General features: G+C 35.6%; 1 protein-coding gene across 11 annotated transcripts in view; it reads left to right on the top strand.

Moving 5' to 3' along the window:
* Positions 1-19,958, top strand: part of SNTG1 (syntrophin gamma 1) — a 372,119-nt gene that overhangs the window by 254,075 nt on the left and 98,086 nt on the right. For all 11 annotated transcript variants that reach the window (XM_030012053.1, XM_030012058.1, XM_030012057.1 and 8 more), the window contains 4 exons: positions 3,508-3,610; positions 5,012-5,094; positions 8,147-8,277; positions 14,035-14,164. In XM_030012053.1, coding sequence (XP_029867913.1) covers positions 3,508-3,610; positions 5,012-5,094; positions 8,147-8,277; positions 14,035-14,164 — 447 coding nt within the window. The remainder of the gene's footprint in view (positions 1-3,507; positions 3,611-5,011; positions 5,095-8,146; positions 8,278-14,034; positions 14,165-19,958) is intronic.

Below are 19,958 nucleotides of genomic sequence, written 5' to 3'. Positions count from 1 at the left end.
CAGAAAATATGCTGTGACTCTGAAAAAGATGTATAAAGGATTTAGATAGTCTACTTCCCTCTTATGTTTGAAAGGAACCTTGAAATATTTCTAGAATTATCACTGCCAGAAATAACAAACACATACGTTGTCAATGATAATGCTTGGTTGACAAGATATTGGCAATGTATATACAATAAATGTGAGGGAGCTTTCTTTTAAGTAGGAGAGCAGGATGGCTGAGCAGATATCTATCTATTTATCTAAAAATTACATCATGATTGACAACTAGTTTCTTCAGTATGTTCATGAATTGACTTTGGTGGTAAAAGCTCATTACTGCTTTGTTAGTGGAATATGCTACCAATTCTTCAGGTGCACACGGGTATACTTGTGCAGATAAATTAATTTTTCATGAACGTACATTTCCCAAGCCTGAACAAGCAATACTTTTACATTCACACAATCCTCATTTTACCAAAATAGCTCTACAAAGTTTTGAGCTAAACTGAGGTTAGGCAATGAGGAAGAGAGAAGAAAAAATTAATATGCCAGTATCTCTGACTATTGGTAGAATTCCACTCATGTTTGTAAAACTCTGGAAATTCATACTGTATTGTATCTTCCAGGCAAACTGTTTGACTCCCTGTTTTCAAGTGGGTTTTGGTTTGTTTGGGGTTTTTTTCATAAACATAACTCTCCATCGCAATTAGTCACATTACTTTTGGCTGTTATCTTTTTTTGTAAAAGTTATCAGTTTTCCATTTGTGAACATGAGCTGTGCTGGTATGCCACTAAAAACATTCCTCAGTAGGAGTAGATTTCCTATTGTACCTCATTCTCTTTCTGTGTGGAGGAATGGCACTATGGCATGATGTACACACTGAATGAGGACACAAAGTAAATGAATCCTATGAGGCATACTCGATTTAAAACAGTTCAGTAATTGTTCATTTCTTATGTAAAATAAAGACAAAAAATGTAAAATAACAGTAAAGCTTTCAACTGAAAGCTATAAAAAGACAATTAATAAATTTAATTAAAAATCCCATTTTCTTCAGCTAACTTATTTCCCAGAATGGCTTTGTTAATGTTCGCTTACTAGAAAGTAAGTGAAATGGGATCGATAGCTCATCTCCTCTTTGTTGTAATCATTACTTAGTAGTTTTCTTTTTTAAACTTTTATCTTTCTTTAGTCTTTATTCTGCATGTCAAAATCTAGTCACTTTCTGGATTATATGCTTCATACACTCCAAAATACACTCAGTGAAATAAGTATTGCTGATTTCAACTAAAATGTGTACCAGCTTAAATTCTTCATCCTATGAGATAAAGAAGTTTGAGAGAGAGAGAGAGGTTAGAGGAAAAGGTCACAGTAGACTACTTATGGCAACTTCTAGCCTTTACAGAACAATATATTATCAAATGAAATCATGTAGGCTCATGGCTTGTTTTACTCTTGGAAGAAGAAACATTCAGGGGCAGAGTTTACTGTCTCAGCTTCTTTCACAAATGATACCCACTTATTCTTAGGTATCTTAAAAGGTGACTTTATAAATTAAAGTTGGTAATGCTGTAACTTCTCCAGTTATTTCTTCCCTGTTCCTGAGTAAAAAGAAATATCTTTTTAAAAGGCAGAAGGTAGCTCTATTTTTCTTGCACTCTGTCTATCCACATCTGTCATTTCAATAGACAATACATGCCTGTAAGTTTCTGCTTTGGCTATGACTATTCTGAACTGTGTGACTGCTACATAAGAGAGGAGAAGGATGAATTTTCTATGAAGGCTGAGGATATGGTATGGTTTCTCTGATGGAATTCAGGACTTCGGAGTCTTTATCTACTGTTCCACAGATTACAACTGATCTTTCTATGAAATAAGTACTACTTACAAATTCTAAGGTATAAAACGTATCAGAACTGGGAAGTGCTCATCAAAGAGGCTCATGTTACAGATGAAGTTTTTGGCATGCAGTTTAAGTTGATGAAATTTGTTGTGATGTGTGTGTATTTGCACACATACGTATAAATACACACTACACTGCAAATTGTGCCTTGACAACTAGTGTGTTTTTTTAAACAATAAAGAGCCTAAAATTTCAAAGTGGATTTCAGATACTGAATCAAATATTCTGACATCATATTGTTACTCCTCTGTAGCAACCACTATGGAGTAGGAAGTATTGTGTTTAAAGGCGAAGTCGGCATTTTTTCTTGAGGAATTGCTTTAAGTTAATGCAGTGATTCCATGTGAAAGCAGCCCTGCGTATAGTTATACACATGTATGTAACCATGTGGGATAGGTTGTTGATAGGTATAGGTTAAAGAATAACAATCCTCCATAAATTACTTACAAGGCTTTCCCACAAGCAGCAGCATGACCGAAGGGCTACCTCTGTGTTATCCAGCTACCATGAAAACACAGCAGAAAGGGAATAAATATATGCTAGTTTAAAATGTTTGTGTAATGTCACTGTGTAGTAGCTCTCCAAACACTGCTCCCAGTGAGCCAGCTCTCTGCACAGTATGAGTGCAGTCACTCAGATAGAGGCATGGTGCAATCTTCTGTCTTTGTAAGCCCAAATTAAATAAACCCTTGAAGAGTTTTGAAGTAATAGAGCCAGAAGAACAGGAAGTGGTTGTGCCCTGAAACAGTTGTGTGACCTGATGCTTCTTGGCTCTCATGTTATAAACCAATTCAAATGTTATTCCCCCACTGTTAAGTATAACATTTTGCTTAGCTGCTTTTGTGCCTCCTTTGTGCCACTCTGGGGAGATGTCTGGGGTTCCCTTTCTCTGCTGTGTGTCTTGAGGTGTCTATCAGCCATACCACCCAAAAGCTAAAGGCATGAACAAGAGCTGCAGGAGCAATTGTGGGAGAGTACAGGAAGGCTAAAAGCATTCACAGGTGGATAGGTGATTTACGCATTCCTATGTCCAAAATGCAAGCTGCCCTTTGGCAAAACCCAAGCTTCTGCTTGTCTAAGACTTCAGGCTTAAAATAGGTACTTTTCCTCTGTGGCTGTAAGGAAGATTAGGTCTCTCATCCATGCTGGAGTGCTTTGGCTAAATTTAACTCTGGCTGTTGGGAAGATTTACTCCTAGGATTATGGCACAGCTATGGAAACCACTGCTATTCTTTTGGTTGGAGATTTATGAGACAACCTCAGGGGGGAAATAATAATTTTTTTTTAATAGATACATGCTAGTGTGGATGATGCCAGACCTGAAAGAAGGAGGTGCACAGCTGAACAGCATCAGGGAGCAAGTTGTGCAATAGTACAGTGCAAAGCCAGTGCTATTATAGGAGGCCAAAGCCCACCTCCCCGCCTAGTCTATGTGTGACTAGAAACATGTCAGACAAGCATATAGAAAGCTTTACATCTTGCTTGCTTTTAAGAAAAAAGTCATTACAATAAAGTACTAAGCAGTTATGTTCTGGAATGTGAAAGATGTGTGGTGTTGCTTACGTGATGCATTTTGGTCATACATTTATTTCAAGTTGTCCTGTCTGTGTTTCTCTTCCAGGTTCAGGTCCTTCGCAATGCAGGGGAAGAAGTGACCCTAACTGTGTCCTTTCTGAAAAGAGCACCTGCTTTTCTCAAACTGCCACTGAATGAAGATTGTGCATGTAAGCCTTTATTACTTGGCCGAAAGAAAACTCCATCCAATGCTCATGAACGCTTGCAGCTTCTGAAGCTACTGTGCATTGAGGGTGACTGATGGCAGGTTTTTTGGTCAGCATTGCTGCCTGAATATGAGCTGCTTGTATTGCCAGGTCTTGTAGTAACATTCACCTCAAGCAAAAAATTGCTGTCTTTGCTTGAAAAACAGATTACCAGGCATTTGGCTGGTGTGAATCAGCAAAGCTGCAGGTAGAACAGTGGAATTACATTAGTTTATAGTAGCTCACACCCTGATGCAGAGTATTTAAAAGCAGTTTTTCAGGCAGCATCAGATAACATTTTAGTCTGAAAGAGTTTTGTCTTGTAAATGTGAAAATGAGATTGTGTGTGTATAGTTAGAGGGCTTAACTTTACCATTTAAAATTCAGAGGCTTTGGCGGAGATATCTGTCTACCTAAAAATAAATTACTCTGGGATGATTAGTATTTTGTTTAAGTCCAACAGAGTTTTAGTCAACTAGCCCCATGAGAGGCATATGGAGACAGCTGTCTTCCTTTAATTATATTAAATTGTAAGTGTGGGTGCATAATTATAGACAGTTACAGCATATCTAAGCATATTTATATGTCAGCCTGTGCCTTTTGTCACCACTGCTTTCCTTCTGCTTCTTGCTCCTAAGAGGGTAAAATGAATTGCTTAATTTTTAAGCAACAAAACAATAAATATTTGATTTCAATACTTCTAGTCTTTGATTTTAAGTTAGTAGGAATTAAGTAAACTGAATTATGAAATAATATTTTATACAATAATTTGTTGAAATACTGTCTTTATCTTTCATCTAGGTATTAAATTTCAGTGAGACAAGAAAAAATTTACAGCACCATATCCTTAAGTAAAAATGTATCCCAGTACATTGGTCCCTTTTATGAATGCTTGTGGTACCACAGATTACCCTGAGTAACACACACAAACATGCATTTGCATTGATCCTATCATGTTACTTTTGAGGTGTAGCACTGTAATTTCCTAAACTGTTACAAGAACAGTCAGAACTGTAAAATTCATCAAGAGTAACAAAAACATTATCTGACTAGTTCCCTCAAATGAAAAGCAAGTGAGGAGGTACATGCTTTCCTTTTATTATCAAATTTGAAAAAACCTTTGGGTTTTTTTTCTTACCAAATAGATTATTAACTCTTTTAAGCAAAGCACCAGGAGAGGGATTCTTAAGCCTCCACTCCGCTCAAACCAGAAGACAGATACTGGCTGAAGGGAGAAAGTAAATGAGTGTTAGATATGAAAAAACTAGGGATGCAGGGGGAATACAGACATACAGACATACACAAATTTGAATTATAGCTTTATAGATTAATTAAGATTTTTTGGTGTATTCATGTTTGTATTAGGTGCCCCCAGTGACCAAAGCAGTGGCACATCCTCTCCCCTATGTGACAGTGGTTTGCATCTCAACTACCATCCCAACAACACGGTAAGAGCTTGTATTTCTTTGATGGAATTACACAGAAGAATAATAATACTGTAATAGCTAAATGGAAGTAACTAATAAAGGACAGCAACATGGGAGGAGCTCTAATTAACATTGGAGATAGACAGTTCCACAGGGGGCAAAAAGAGTTGCCAGATATTATGGCTGAGAATTAAACTGTGACAAATTATACCAGCTGAGATTGTGCCTTGATAGATGTGATTACTATTTTTGTCTGGGCAATGCAATAGGGATTTTGTGAAAGTTTTTTCTTCTAGATTATTTCCACAGCATAGGAATTCAAATTATTAAAATAAAAATATTTAAAGAAAAGGTAGAAAAGTTTTTCAGAATATTTTTCCACTATTTTTATTTAATTTATTATCTAAAACCTTTGGCAAAGGATGTTTTAGGTACATGTTTTTGCTTATTTTTAATGTAAGAGCATTTTACTTCTGGTGACTTACACTGAAAATCTTACTGACAAATGATAGCATTATGGAGCAAAGTCTCTTTAGGATGAAATGCTACAGCTGTCTGATCAAATTTTTAGTAAAAGATGTCTCTGAAGTACAACAAGGGGCTTTTAACAATTTTCTTAGCCAAGAAATGCAAAATTTCCATTATTTTATATAGTTCTAAAGGGGGGCTTGCTGCGTATTTGGCTTTGTGATAGGTGAAAATACACAGATAAAATAAAAAGCACTGAATAAATACACCAATATACAGCATAATTATTACAGATATATTAGAAAAACGGAAATGTAAGCATTGGTAGGTAGACTTTGCTGTTTTTAATTTCTGGCTTGTTTTTTCTTATATTATTATTATTAGTATTAGTATTAGTATTAAATTTTCTTATTGTTCTTTCATAATTCACTGGTAAAGGTTTTAAATAGGAGCCCAGAGACTTAAAAGTCAATAGCACAGATTTTAAGCTTGATTATAATCTGGAAAAGCTTTAGGATTTATACATATTTATGGAAGCTGGAATTCATAAAAATGGGATAAAACCAGTAAAATTGGCATCTTAATGCAGGTCAAATAATAATTTTATATATATATATGTATATATGTAAAACTAGTGCAACAACATCAGAAGCAGACTTATCTCAACAGTCTATATATGTAGGCATGTAGAAAGGCTATTGCAGCAGATCCTAAACTTATTTTGCTAGCAACTTCATTTCTAACTTTGCTTTTAGGATAAAAACGATGCTTCCATTTGTGAATCCTATTTCTGCAGGTGTTGAAGCTGATCTAAATTAGCTACTGTTTCTATCTGAACTGATCATAATTTACTGAAACTAAGTCTTTTTCTCTCATTTTAAATAATATAATCAGGCATCATGAGGCTATAATTCACCCTAAATTAAATTTTTCTGCTGAAGACCAGGATGGGGTTCTTATCTCAGATGTCCCCTTGTAATGGGAATAGAATGCTTCATAAAACCAAATGAGACCTCTGTATGAATTCCTAAATTATGTACAACTCTTATGTCATGTTCCTTCCTTTTTCTCAGAATATTCTCTAGAATGCATTATGACTTATGGACCTAGTCTATTTCTTAATTTATAGCCTTGGTGATTCACATGAAGGAGCTTTCTGACTCAGAATTTGGAGTAGACTGGACTGGTTTTGGTCTTTTGTCAACAATTAAGAGTTATGCAGGCTAAAGGTAGGGTTAACATTTCTGTTGCAGCCAGATCTAGGCCTACAGTTTGCATCTAAACTTTTTGCCACATTTCAATTTTTTCCTCAAATTTAATCACAGCTGAAAAAAAGTTTCTGAAAGCAGACAGAAAATGTTAAAAATTCAAGACAATGTTCAAAACAATGTCCTAGCTTAGTCTTCCTAGCCAATCATTTATTTATTTGGATTGAATCTATGGAATGTTTCACCAGAAATTCAGTGTTTTAAATAAGTGAATCTACTTAGGAAAATCCTGCTGTTCAGCTAAATTGATGTTCATAGTCATCTTTTATTTTATGTACATAAAAGATGTATGAACATATATGTAAAAGTAAAGTTCAACTTGTCAAAGCTTTATAATTCCATAGATCTTACACAAAAATCACACTTTAGAAAAAATACAAGGTGTACTTAATTTTTGTAATATTTATTTAATGGAAGATACAGGTAAGAAAAAAATATGAAGTCTGAGATTAAAAAACTGTAAATGATGCAGGATCGGCAGGTACAAATTTACTGATATACTAAAAGTACTACATACATTTCAGTGAGAATCCTGCTTCTTCAGAAAAATAACATCATCGCGAGCATTGTTTTGTAAAGCATTTTATAAAGAAAGGAAGAGGTCTTGGAATTTTTAAAATAAATTTTGAGCATTTCACTTTTTATAAGCATTTCTCATTCAAATCTATATACTGTAAAAATACTGGTGAAATTAGACTGTAGATATTTAAATACTCACTCTTTGTAGATATGATCATAGGCATGATAAAGTTCAATTTTCATATAAGTTATGTCTTGTGTAAATAGGTAAAATTAAAATATTCATCATAAGCATGTAGTTTTGACTAAACAATTTTCATCACATGTTAAATCCTATTCACAATTACCAGGTTTTGAGGTGAAGTCAATAGAATAGACATGTATGTAAATGCGTACGGTGCCACAGGAAACAACTGAATTACAGTTGTATAGTGAATAATTTAGAGAACACCTTTATTCAAGGTACAGGTATAAAACTAGTAGCTGATGACATGATACGTAGTACACATTCACTGCTATTCATGACTAGTCATTTCAAAAAAAGGACACAATCTGTTTTCCCTAGGTTTTTAGAATACTGTTCCGCACACTTCCTCCAAGCATATTGATGTTGAGGTTTATATAGATTTCTTTTATTTGTGAGAAAAAGTTCAGAATTCCTCCAGTGCTAGCTAAAACTGATGCCAAATGATTTGGGGAAAGTGGAACACAATGCCAAATGAAATATAAAGTCTTTGAAGTCTATCTCTCTCTTTCCAAATCTCCTGAGTACTTATAATGAAACCCAAAACTGAGAAGGAACTTTTAATGTTTTTCAGGATACATTATCATGTTCCTCATGGCCAGCATCCCCAGGACTTAGGTGGGAAAAAAGGTGGTGTGATCTCCGATTAATTCCACTTCTTCATTCACGGTTTTCCCAGTACCTTCCAGGATCAGATTTGTGCAGGTAAAGTTCAGAAAGTTGAAACTTGCCTTCTTGTTTGACAGATACAAGCCTTAGGGAGTTGCCTTGTTAAAGGAATGGCATTATTAGTTCCACTACAGCTGTCAGAGACCTGAAACATAGGAGCTTTCATGAAGGTCTTTCTAGGTCCACCTTGGCCCATATTCTGCTCTGTTGTCAGCCAGGACCAGGTATGTGGGGAAGACATGATCTTCCCACTTGCACCTAGTGGTCAGCATGTTTCTCAGTTTGGGATTGCACGTAGGTCATCATTTTAATAACTGCTAATGCTCCTGTCCTCAAAAGCTTCTTTATAAGCTGCTTTTTAAAATATCTTTGGGTTTTGTAGTGCACTGTGGCATTGAGCTCTGCAACGTAACTATGTTTTTAAAACGTACTTCCTTTTGTTTGTGTTAAATCTCTCACCTGATAACTTCATTGGGTGAAATAATCTTGTTGTTCAGGAGCAGCAAGGGCTGGCTGCCCCGTGGGGAAGGCAAGCCAGGAGCAGAGGGTGGCAGCGAGGCAGGACGAGGCAGTGTCCATGCAGACAAGGGCCCCATCCCACTGCCCCCAGTGGAGGAGCAGAGCCCGCCTACGGGTGCTCTTCAGATGAGTCCGTCGTGGTGAGGTGGGGCTCAGGTCAGGCTGGGAAGTCAGCCCACGGGTCAGGTCCGAATCAGTGGGATACGTGTCCAGGCACAGGCATAGCTGCAACCAAACTCAGGCGAGGACCAAGGGCGAAAGCCTGAGCTGATACACAGCTCCTGAGTGAGGGGAGCGGCAGGCCCCCCACTCAAGCTCTTTTACAACAGCCTGATCCCATATCCCACGGCCACGCCATGGCAGAGCTGGCCTCAAGCACAGGCAACTAGGCACCCAGGAGAGGGAGGAGGGTGGACTCTGGGCCCTGACCCTTGTATCAAGGGAAATGATAAATAAGCATTCTTGATTTATGTTTTTATAACTTCAGATGACTGTCTTCTGTTTTCCAGTTTGAAGGATCCCTATTGTCATCTCCTTTTAGGGAAACCCTTCCATAGCTCTGATTATCCTTGTTACTCTCTCTGTTTCTTTTGTAATTCTAATATATCGTCTATGAGACAAGGTGATCAGGACTGCAAAAAGGATCCCTCTTGATTTATATTAAGACATAACAATGTTTTCCATTTTCTTCTCTGTTCTTGTCTAATACTTTGTAGTAACCTTTTGACCGTCACTGAGCACTAAGGTGATGTTTTTCAGAGAATTGTTTGTAGTAACTCTTGCATTTCCTTCTTCAATGTTTATAGCTACAGTAAGGTTCTTTGTTGCTTACATATAGCTAAAGTTATTTTTTCCCATATGTGTTAGTTTGCATTGATTAACATTGAATTTCATTGCCATTTTGTCTCCCAATCACTGGGGAAGCTGCCCAAAGCTCATTGTCAGGTTTAAATTTATTGCATCATATAGACTTACAACTTGTCATCATTTAATTTAATATTATCCTAGTAAATCAGAAGAAATCAGAAAGGAAGACAAGAATATTCTGCAATGATTAGTGGTTTTCAAGTGTTATGCATTTAAATGTAAAAGAAAGTAGCTACAAAATCCAACAAGGCATAGTAAAAAAATAAGATCATACTTGTTAAAAGGTTTAAATACCTAGATATTGTGTGGATTAATTTATCATCTGTATATATAAGAATGAAGTTCTAATACTAAAAAATTCTGTGAGTTCCAGCATGTAAGTCATTAACTTGAAGGTAGCTGTCTACAGTTATAGAGCATGTTTCTCCATTACTTCTTCTTCTAACCCATCAGAAACATTAACTCTTAAAATAAGCACAAAGGACTTCTCATTTGTGAGGCTGTGAGGCCTTACTACCTGAAATAAACTCTGGCTTCCCTGTGTAGCCTTCTTGTCTGCCAGCTTAGATGTGTGAGTCTGGGAAGAATAGTGTGTTATGCTATACCCTGATGGCTCATCAGGCATTAGCGGTTTAAAATTTCCTGTTCCTCCATTCAAACACATGTAAAATTACCTAATTAATATAGAAAAGCTTCATTAGTATTTCTGGAAAGACTGTTTTGTGAAAGAACCTCCCCAGTGTGTCTGTTGTTATGTTCACCCTTCCAGTGTTTCTATGGGTCCTACAGTCAAGTGATACCATCTGCCCCCAGGGGTGGATTTATGATCTCCTCCAGAAACTAGGGGAAGAGGAATGTTCTTGAACCTTAGTTTGGAGTTTGCATGGGGTGAATTTTTTTGTTTCTTATCACAGCCTGCTTCCTTCTCATTGGTTCTCAACAAACATTTGAAAATTGCACAAAAGCTTTCCATAGCCTCAGTTAATTCTAAGGGCTGTTGTTTCTTAGAAGTACACTACCTAGGTCTGTCAGCCTTTTTCCTATTCACAGAGCTGAAATTAAAGCAGGTTAGGCAATAGTTGTTTCACCACTAGATAATTGTGAAGCTAAAAAGAGCCTGCAGCTTTTGGCTGGTAATAGCAAAATCATATTTACTTGGCTGCGTGATCCTTGTTCTGTTGAGGAACAATGGCTGGCCCAGGGAGTCAAGGTGTAAACCAAAGGCTACAACAGCTTATTGGCTGAACTGAAAAGGAACAGGATGTAGTCAACACAGAGGCAGGAGTTTTTTTATTAAATTCTGTGAAAACCTTCAGCTCAACATTTAACAATGGTTGAAATAGAAATAATTAAGAGCACGTAGCATAAAGGGCCCAAAATAATAACAGTCAAATCTGAGATCTGTTCTGCTGTATACTTCAGATAAGATATTGAATTGAATAGAACTACTCACATGGAAAATTAGGACATATTCAACTATTCATAGATCTAGGGTTTTAAAATTCAGTCTTCTGCATCAATAAAACACAAGCTTAAAGTGCACAGCATAGAACTTGTACATTACAGAGAAGGATTTTTAGGTAGTAATGATATTCCTGAGATTTGAATTCCCAGAAAATAAATTTAAAAGTATATTCATCTAAAACAAAGTACCTGAATTCATACTCAAACCTTGAATAACTACTCTGATAATTTTCTCCTTGTGTCCTTCTATGCTGCCTAACATGAGGAAGTAAGAGTACTTAAAGGAAACAAAAATGCAGTATAAATATAAGAGAGGAAGTGGGGGTTTCTTCAGAAAAGCGTAGAACCAGCATTTTGTGTTGCTAGCAAGACAGTTTATAAGTCTCTTAAATTAGTGTAAACATCTTAAAATGTGACTCCCTCTCAAAATTTGTTATGAGACAAAGGTAGATAATTTTTTAAAGAGACTGCTATAAAAAGCAACATTAAGGAAAGGATATTGAAAATAATATAATAAGCAACATTAAATGGAATTTAATTCATTACTTTTTCTGTAGTTATATTTACAAGGCTGTTTTCACTATATAAAGCCTAGTAACTTTTTATGTTTCAGAGTTTGAAAAGACTGGCACAGAAATACATCATATCAGTATCACAGACACTATTATGCCTCCTAATGAATTCAGGCTTTTCTAGTGGGATGCTTGAGACGCATGAATTCCAGAGGGTATTCATATAAAATTCCAGAGGGCATTCAGGTTACTCTTGGAAAGCTTATTAATTTCAAATACAACTCTTGAGTTCCAGAAGGCAAAGAACCTGAGATGTGTAGCTGAATAAGAATTCATCTGATCTTAACTTTTTTGCTGTATTATAAAGTGATTCATCTACTATTTGTCCTATTTAATACAAAACACATATTTAATACATTATTTTTTCAGGTTTGTGTGTAATATGGACTTTGGCTGGTAAACTAATTCAATAAAATACTATTAGAGTAATCTAAGGCTAAGGATATCTACTGCCCAGACACATTCAGAAGTAATTTATTAGGTAGCCATGCATTCTTATAGTCTGTGCTTATTGACACTTGGGCAAGAACATTCTGCGTGAATGGTTTTGTATGTGCACAGATCAAATACCTAGGAACACTAAGAACAGTCTGATGCCCCGAATGCATCAGATTCACTGTGTTGGTAATGTAAGGGAAATTTGTGCATCAGGACTGAATCTGCAACATACTGAGTTTTCTTTCCTTGTGCAGGTTTGTTGGATGCCTACTTTTGTTTACAATAGGCTGAGTAGAAAGAAGGGGAGTCCTGAAAATAAAGCTATTTTTCTTGAAAGAGATAGTCAACAAATTTGAGCATCATGCTATGCTCTTTATGTAAGGACTTCTTTAGAATTTTATGCTGGAAGAATTTACTATTTATATTTATAGCCATTTAAAATAAAGGATATAGTAAATAAATGCTAACTACATTACCTGAAGATGCTTTAAATAAATCTTTCTCAAAAACTATACCTGAATTATTGTGAAAGTGAGACATTGAAAGTAGTAGCTCTCAATTTGTACCTTAGGGATTTTAAAGAAAAATCACTACCCATGTGAAAAGGCAACTAAACTGATAAGTTAGCTGATGGATTTAGATAAGCCACTGGTGTCTGCATGATCATGTTAGGATATATAAGCTTTATCCTCCTGTAAGAGCTAGTTCTCATGATGGCAGTCTCAAAGCAAAGGCATGGCTCTAATTCATTTTTAATACTTCTCCTGACTGATGGAAAAGCCTGTACTTGACACAGATGCAGCAAAGACCTTTATGGTAGAGATAGATAATAGCTCTACATTCTATACAACTAGAATAAAATTTCAAGAGGTAAAAAACCCCAAAACTTTGCAGAATGGATATCTGTCTTGAGATGTCAGAAACTGTCATCAGTGACAGTTTTACACTGAAGATAACACTCTGTCTGAGCCATTCTCAAAGGATGTGAATGATGTACTTAGTTTTAAACCATGAATTGTTCACTAATGGATAGGTTTATAGCAGAATGCCAGCAGTGGAACTTGGTATTCTCTGTATGTTTAGTAATCTCTGACTCTGGGATATGGATTAATATTGAGGTTTTTTGGTTCTGAAGCCAAAAATCTATGAGCCTTCCAAAGGCTGTTAGTCAAGATGGCTATTTACAGAAGCAATTAGGTCTGCTGCTGCTTTAACATCTGAAAGCTTTCTCTTGTTCTGTAACTGCTCAGCACTCAGCTGTGGAAAGGCAGTCTATAATGCATGACAGATTATTGTGTAGGTGCCCAGATAGGTGCTAGGGTAGAGGCACCCAGGTGGCCACTGCTTTTGTCATTGGATATCTCTTGGCATCCCAGAAATCCAGATCGATTTTGAATTCTCCAGCTTTTCTACCAGTAGTTTAGAAGAGGATCAAAATTTTATAACCAAGAACAGCCAACAAGGGGTATCCAGACAGGAATCTCACTGTGTTTAAACAATGTATTAGAAAAATGAAACAAAAGCTGTTGAGAAAAAGGTACTGGTGTTCCACTGAATTTCACAAAGGGTTGCCTACAGTGTCCAGTGTACACTTTCCTTCTCTGTAATCTGCAGTATTAAAGTATTAACTCTTTGGTACGCATCAGCTGTTTCACTTGTTTAGTTTCTGAAGTCATGCAGTGTTGGTCAAGGTTCTGTCTATGGAATTTTTTTATAGCTTTATGGAAACTTAATATAGTCTGAGTTGACCTTTTAGCATGATTGTTTTAATATGTCAGGTATTTGTAAAACAGGAAAACCAGCAATTTATCAGTGTTCAGTGGCTGACCTTCATTGTAGTTGAAAGAAAAGCATTTCTACAAGTATTTTTAAGATGATATGCTAGAACAGATGAAAATTTCTTCTGACCTGATCTGTTATGACATGTCTATAGGCAAAATGCGTTCCAAGTTATTGCTGTGGATGGGGTTTGCAGTGGAATAATTCAGTGTCTCTCTGCTGAAGACTGTATTGACTGGCTACAAGCAATAGCAAGTAACATTTCCAACCTCACAAAGCACAATGTAAGTATGGATCCAAGTAAGCCAGAAGGTTTCCCAATCATATTTGATTATAACTGTCATAAAAGCCTAATGGGTTCACACAAAGAATTATCTGCATATAAACAACGCTTGAGGCTGGCTGAGAGAAGTCAACTCAAGTTTGTCATCAAATCAGACTTTGTGAGAAATCATTGAATGGGAAATTATTCTCCCCTACAGTCATATAGGTCACTTCATTGCTATCAGTTATTCGCTTCTTAGCAATACCAGCTAGGATTAGAAACAAATACCAGGCATACAGGAGAAAGCCAGGTGTGATGGGTAAGCATATATAAAAGAAAAAAATTCTGTACTTTCTTGATAGTTTGAGAAAGCACATCTATATAAAGACTGGTGTAATCAGGTCTAAATTAGATATTAGGTCTGTTTAGGTATCATTTAACACAAGGAGACCGGCAAGGTGCTTCTGTGGTATAGATACAGATATTCAGTATCAGCAAAGATTAAATGCATTTATGCTTCATGCAGTGTACTTTTATGATCTGATCTTGTGGGATAGATATCTCTTTTTATTGAAGCAAGAATAAATGTTATGCAAAAGTTTTGCCAAACTACTAGTAAGTTCGATTGAAAGGTCTTCTGGACCTGCCTAGGATGTATTTTGCATTTGATAGATGACATGTAGTTTTTCCTGTAGAAGTCTATATGATACCTTTCCTGTTTTTCCTAAAAAAATACAGAACACATGGGTAACTCCATTATTTTGAACTGAGTTATAACAAGGAAGCCCTTGAGGATTTAATTTATATTCTCTCAGATTTCCTTAAATCTGCTTTAGCCTCCCAAACCTCTGAATGCCTCTGAATTTGTTTTTGTTTCAAATACAGGGAACACATTGAAGGAAGTTGTATTTCTTGGAGATTTATATTCAAGATGCAAAACTATGTTCCATCTGGCAGCAATATGTAAAAGTCATTGTATTATAAAAATGTGACAGACATGAATTCATCCACCATCTGCAAGCTTCCACGCAGTACAAGCCAACTTTATGGCTATTTATTCATCCTTACAATGCTGTTGCTGTATAGAACCCTCCTTGTCTCACTAGGCGTCCTGAGAAATGAGGGTGCTGGTTTTCTCTCTTGCCATCTTTAATTCAGACTATTAATGATTCTTGCTACATAAAGTAGTGCATTTACTTATAACAATAGATAGATGCACCCAAATTTTATCTGATAATGCTTTATGTAGCTCTGATGAGACTGTAATTATGGTTGCTTAGTGTAACTTGAATTTTGGTAATGCACTGTTGTTACATGATATATTTTCAGTTTAAAAATGAGTACAGTTTATAATTCTACAGTAGTTTCCATCAAATACAGCAACAATGTATCTGATGTTTTATAAAATGGAAATAGTAAATTATACAACTATTATGCCAAATGTTGTATTTACTTTATCCCAAAGTCATCCTGTAAAGTAACTGTGAGAATTAGGGCTTATGACAATTATCCATTAATCTATTTTTAGAACTGTCCTAATTGTTCATAGCCCATATGAATTTATGGAAACCAATGAGACTGTCTTTTCTGTAGTATACTTTTCTTTTAAATTGTCAGTTGCCAGAAAGAATTCATTATTTGACAGCATATGTGATAACTTCATATAAGAAACATTAGAAACACAGAGGGGAGAAAAACCAAACTGTTGCTCAGAACAATGATTAGATGTGATTAGAGGTCCCTGTATTTTCTTTCTTTACAAGATGGTTATTGACATACACATACTGTTGATGTTAGCATTTTCCCTTTGAGACGCATTTAGTCACAGTCATTATCCCTTACTTTGGCATCCAATACCAAAGAAACAAAGAGAGTATAGGATTTCATTTGAACTTTTGGAGAAATTGACTGATTTTTAGTTTCAGTTAACTTCTTATTTCTATCTAGGGATTATGGAAAATAATTTGTTACATTTAAATACCTTGTAGCTCATAGACATGTTAAATTACATGCTCTTTCTCACATCTCCCTTTTGACAAGGAAGGAAGCAGATGAAAACAAGACTATAAAACCTAAATTGTTTCTGAAAGCATTTCCTTTACCAGTGTATCAAGTTTGGACTCTGTCGATTTGGGTGGGATTTATCTTGCCTAACTTTTGATGTCTTAAAGCAGAACATCTGAAGAGTGATCCTTATGATTTACTTTCGACATCTGTTTTATGATGAGATTAATTCCTTCGGGACATGTCTTTCTTTCCTTTGACTGGTAAGGGACCTTAGGGTGGTGAGTTCAGACTTCAATACCTAAGGAGTTACGTATATCCTGTCACTGGTGTCTTTGAGGGGCCAGAGAGAGTTTCTCTGAATAAATCTGCCAAAGAAATGCCTGGATATTTTGACAAAAAGCGTACTAGTCTCAATCAGAAAATCTGAATTTTTTCACTTTTTCATACACAAGCTGGCAGAAAAAAAATCATCTGATAGTTCAAACCACAGAAATGTGTGTGGCAATAACATGGCTTTTTCTCCCTGTGTTCCCATATGTATCTTACAGTTGTGAAATGTGAGTCCCTGGCTCCAAAATCTCATGTTTGAGTCTATAGTTCAATTAAATTTTTAGAAGGATAATGTCAAAATCTCATTCTGTCATGATCTAATATGTCCACATCTGACACAAAGGTGATGTGACTCAATTGCAGAATCACCAGTGTAGCCTGTATCTACCAGAGAGCAAGAAGATAACAAAAAGGCAGGAGTAGAAGCAGAACCAAAATGTCTTGACATCATCAGATTTGAAAGGCAGTCTTGCTAACTGAATATACGTAATGGAGGCTGGAAGATGGTGTCTGCAGGCAAACATATTTTGCATGCAGTGGTTAGACTATCAATCATTTTACAGTGTGAGATAAAACTTGTATTATGCAACAAGGTAGTTACTGTTTTAATGCAGAGACACAGAAAATTATTCTATTAAAGAAGACATTAAATAAAAATATCAATATGCTGACTGATCTAGTTGACTTCATTTCAAATTTTCACCAAAAGACAGACTTCAGGTATGCACTCTTTTTCTTCATATTCAGTAAATTAGAACTAGTGTCCTCCACTGTTTGTAGAATACTGAGAGGGATACTGCTAATTTTGATTTCTTTAGTTCCCCAGAAACCATGGAAAGATTACATATGAGATGAAATACATCCCTTTAAAATTACAAAACATGGATTGATTTGTATATGGGTATGGAACCAAAGTGCATACTTTAGAAATGCACTGTTGGAAGTGACTTAATATCGCACTGTAATTGATGTGATGAATCCATAAAGACCATTCATTTCTGAAGATGGGTTCCTCTCCACCTTGAGTCACTTGAGCTACATTTGTGTTAAAATTCATCAGTTTTAGCAATAACCTCAAAACCCAAAGGGGTTATATTAAACCCAAAGTTCAGTCAAAGCAATCCTGAAACTGAAGTTCATGTGCTGAAATCTGAATATGTTAAATTGAACCTATTCTTGGGAACTCTAATTCCTCTATGAATTGATGAGGTAGAAAAAGGTTTTACCTCTTTCTGTTGCCAGTTTTGATGGCAGGCCAAAGACGATTAGAAAGGGAACAAGCTGCTGCTTCTACCTTTTCTTACCCATGCTCCAACTAGGAATTTTGAGTTCTGCTGTTCCAAATCAGCTATGAACTATTGGCCTTACCATGAACTTTTAAACTGTATTACTTTCTGTTGTACTTGATACTGATTTCTATTCTTTACCATCTATTTTGATAAAGAATTCTATGATGACAGTATCCAATAGGTCACATAACTTTTAAAGAAACTACGCTCTGGAAAAGTCTAAGAAAATACTCCAAAATCATGTGCAATACAAATATCCACTGTTGCCAATACATCCCTAATTTATGTGGTGCAATTTTCAAGGGACTTGAAGGCAAAATTTTTAATGGCTTTAGCAAGGGTGAGATTTTACCCAAGGTCTTTTTCAAACTTGATTCAATTGAAAATTATTCGGGTGCCACAAGATTCTATTCAAGTGCTGCCAAATTAAAAAAAAAAACGAAGAAAAAAAAGACAAAAAAAAAGACAGAATCTTTAGGTCTTCATAACAAAAGAATAATAAAAAATTACATTGCAGTTAGCATCTTCTAGGATATAACTTAATAGAGTCTTTGGGAATTTATCCTCCCAACTCAATATTTGTCACTTTTGCCCATTGCTTTCCCTGTGGCAGATTTTCATATAGTTAGTGCAGTGATACTTCTTTTCCCTTCTGTTCCCACTGCAACAATTGTACATTTCTGCTTCTTACCTTGAAGCTAGCACTTGATAGAGAAGAAACAACATGAACTTCATCAGACAGGAATGACAGGCAACTGAGGTAAGGTTGCCAAGCAGGAGGTGACAAAAAGTTAGTTTTAAATTTATTTTGAGAATACCTATAAGATCTGGCAAGATTTAGTTCACAGTAACTACACTTTATTCTATCATGGTACATTTTCTGGGTAAAATAACATGTATCTGTGAAATTAATAAGGCACACACACATTGATGGTGGAAGTATGACAATAGTGTGAATGCAGTAGGATTAAGAAGTCTACAAATTGAGTATGAGTTTGACACAATGTATGTGTTTTCCTGAACTTAAGCCTTTATTTTGAACAAAGTTCAAAAGTTCAGTTGAAATCATGGCTTTAATCATATGCTTAAAATGTAATACCTAATGAAAGAAACTGCTACTAAAAGGACAAATATATTTGTCCTCACTTTCACTGGAGAAAAGAGAACAATAATACCTTATCTTTACAATGCTGAAGTTTGGGTAATTGTATAGGGGTTCTCTAACTCACTGGGTAGAGGGAGAGGAAAAAAGTACAAAACAGGAGGAAAAAAAACCAATTAGAATAATATGATTTGTTCCACTTGTGGGAATAAGAAAATATTACTGGACTACATTCAGTGTTTAGTAAGTTATTGAAATAAATTAATAGTACATGTTTCATTTTTCTGGTGGATGCTACCACCAGTAAGAACATACTGTGGAATGTTATATTATGTGAATAAATCAATGTCACTCATATGAAGTGAACAGATATCACATTTTAATTTCTTATTTGAAATACCATGGCAGACCATCAGAATACTCTGATGTTAGTAATTTTGCAATTTTCAGGGATTTTATGCTCTTAAATGCCCTGTGAATTGTGTATTACAATAATATTTAACTTTTTGTTGGTTACTAAGCTATGCATGTTTCGAGCAGATCCAAAAAGATCAACATTAGTTTCAAACCTCACACAGTGGTATATTCTGTGGTAGTGCAAAAGACAAATGCTGTCTATAATTTAGAAGTTGAAAGCCTTGTAAAATGAAGACCAAAACAACAGAGGATTATAGGAAGTCTTCAAAATATTACTAATAGAATATTTTTTACATATATGATTTACTTTTCCCAAGACAGAACTACTCAGATAAATTGGACATTATCAAATAAATGTACATTCAACTATTTTTTTAAGCAATATTAGGCATTCAGGTGTTTACAGAGTTCTGACACTTAGATTTTTTATTCTGCAGCCCATTCTTGACCTTGTAAAGGGAAGCCTATAGAGGTAATCATTCCAGTACTGATATTTAAGTCTCTGTAGGAAAATTTAAAACTCAGAACTGGATACACTTGTAACATACTGCTGCCATTTTTTTTCCATATATGGTTCTCTTAAGGCACATAGATTTAAGTGAATAAATGTAGTCAGTGCAGCATCAAAATTACATAAATCAAATCTCTCCTGGTTTTTCTCCCTTTTT

The sequence above is a fragment of the Aquila chrysaetos genome, chromosome 4 (genome assembly GCF_900496995.4).
Source record: "Aquila chrysaetos chrysaetos chromosome 4, bAquChr1.4, whole genome shotgun sequence".
Lineage (NCBI taxonomy): Eukaryota > Metazoa > Chordata > Aves > Accipitriformes > Accipitridae > Aquila > Aquila chrysaetos.
Note: the sequence above shows the minus strand (reverse complement) of the source record. Positions and strands in the feature narration are given on the sequence as shown.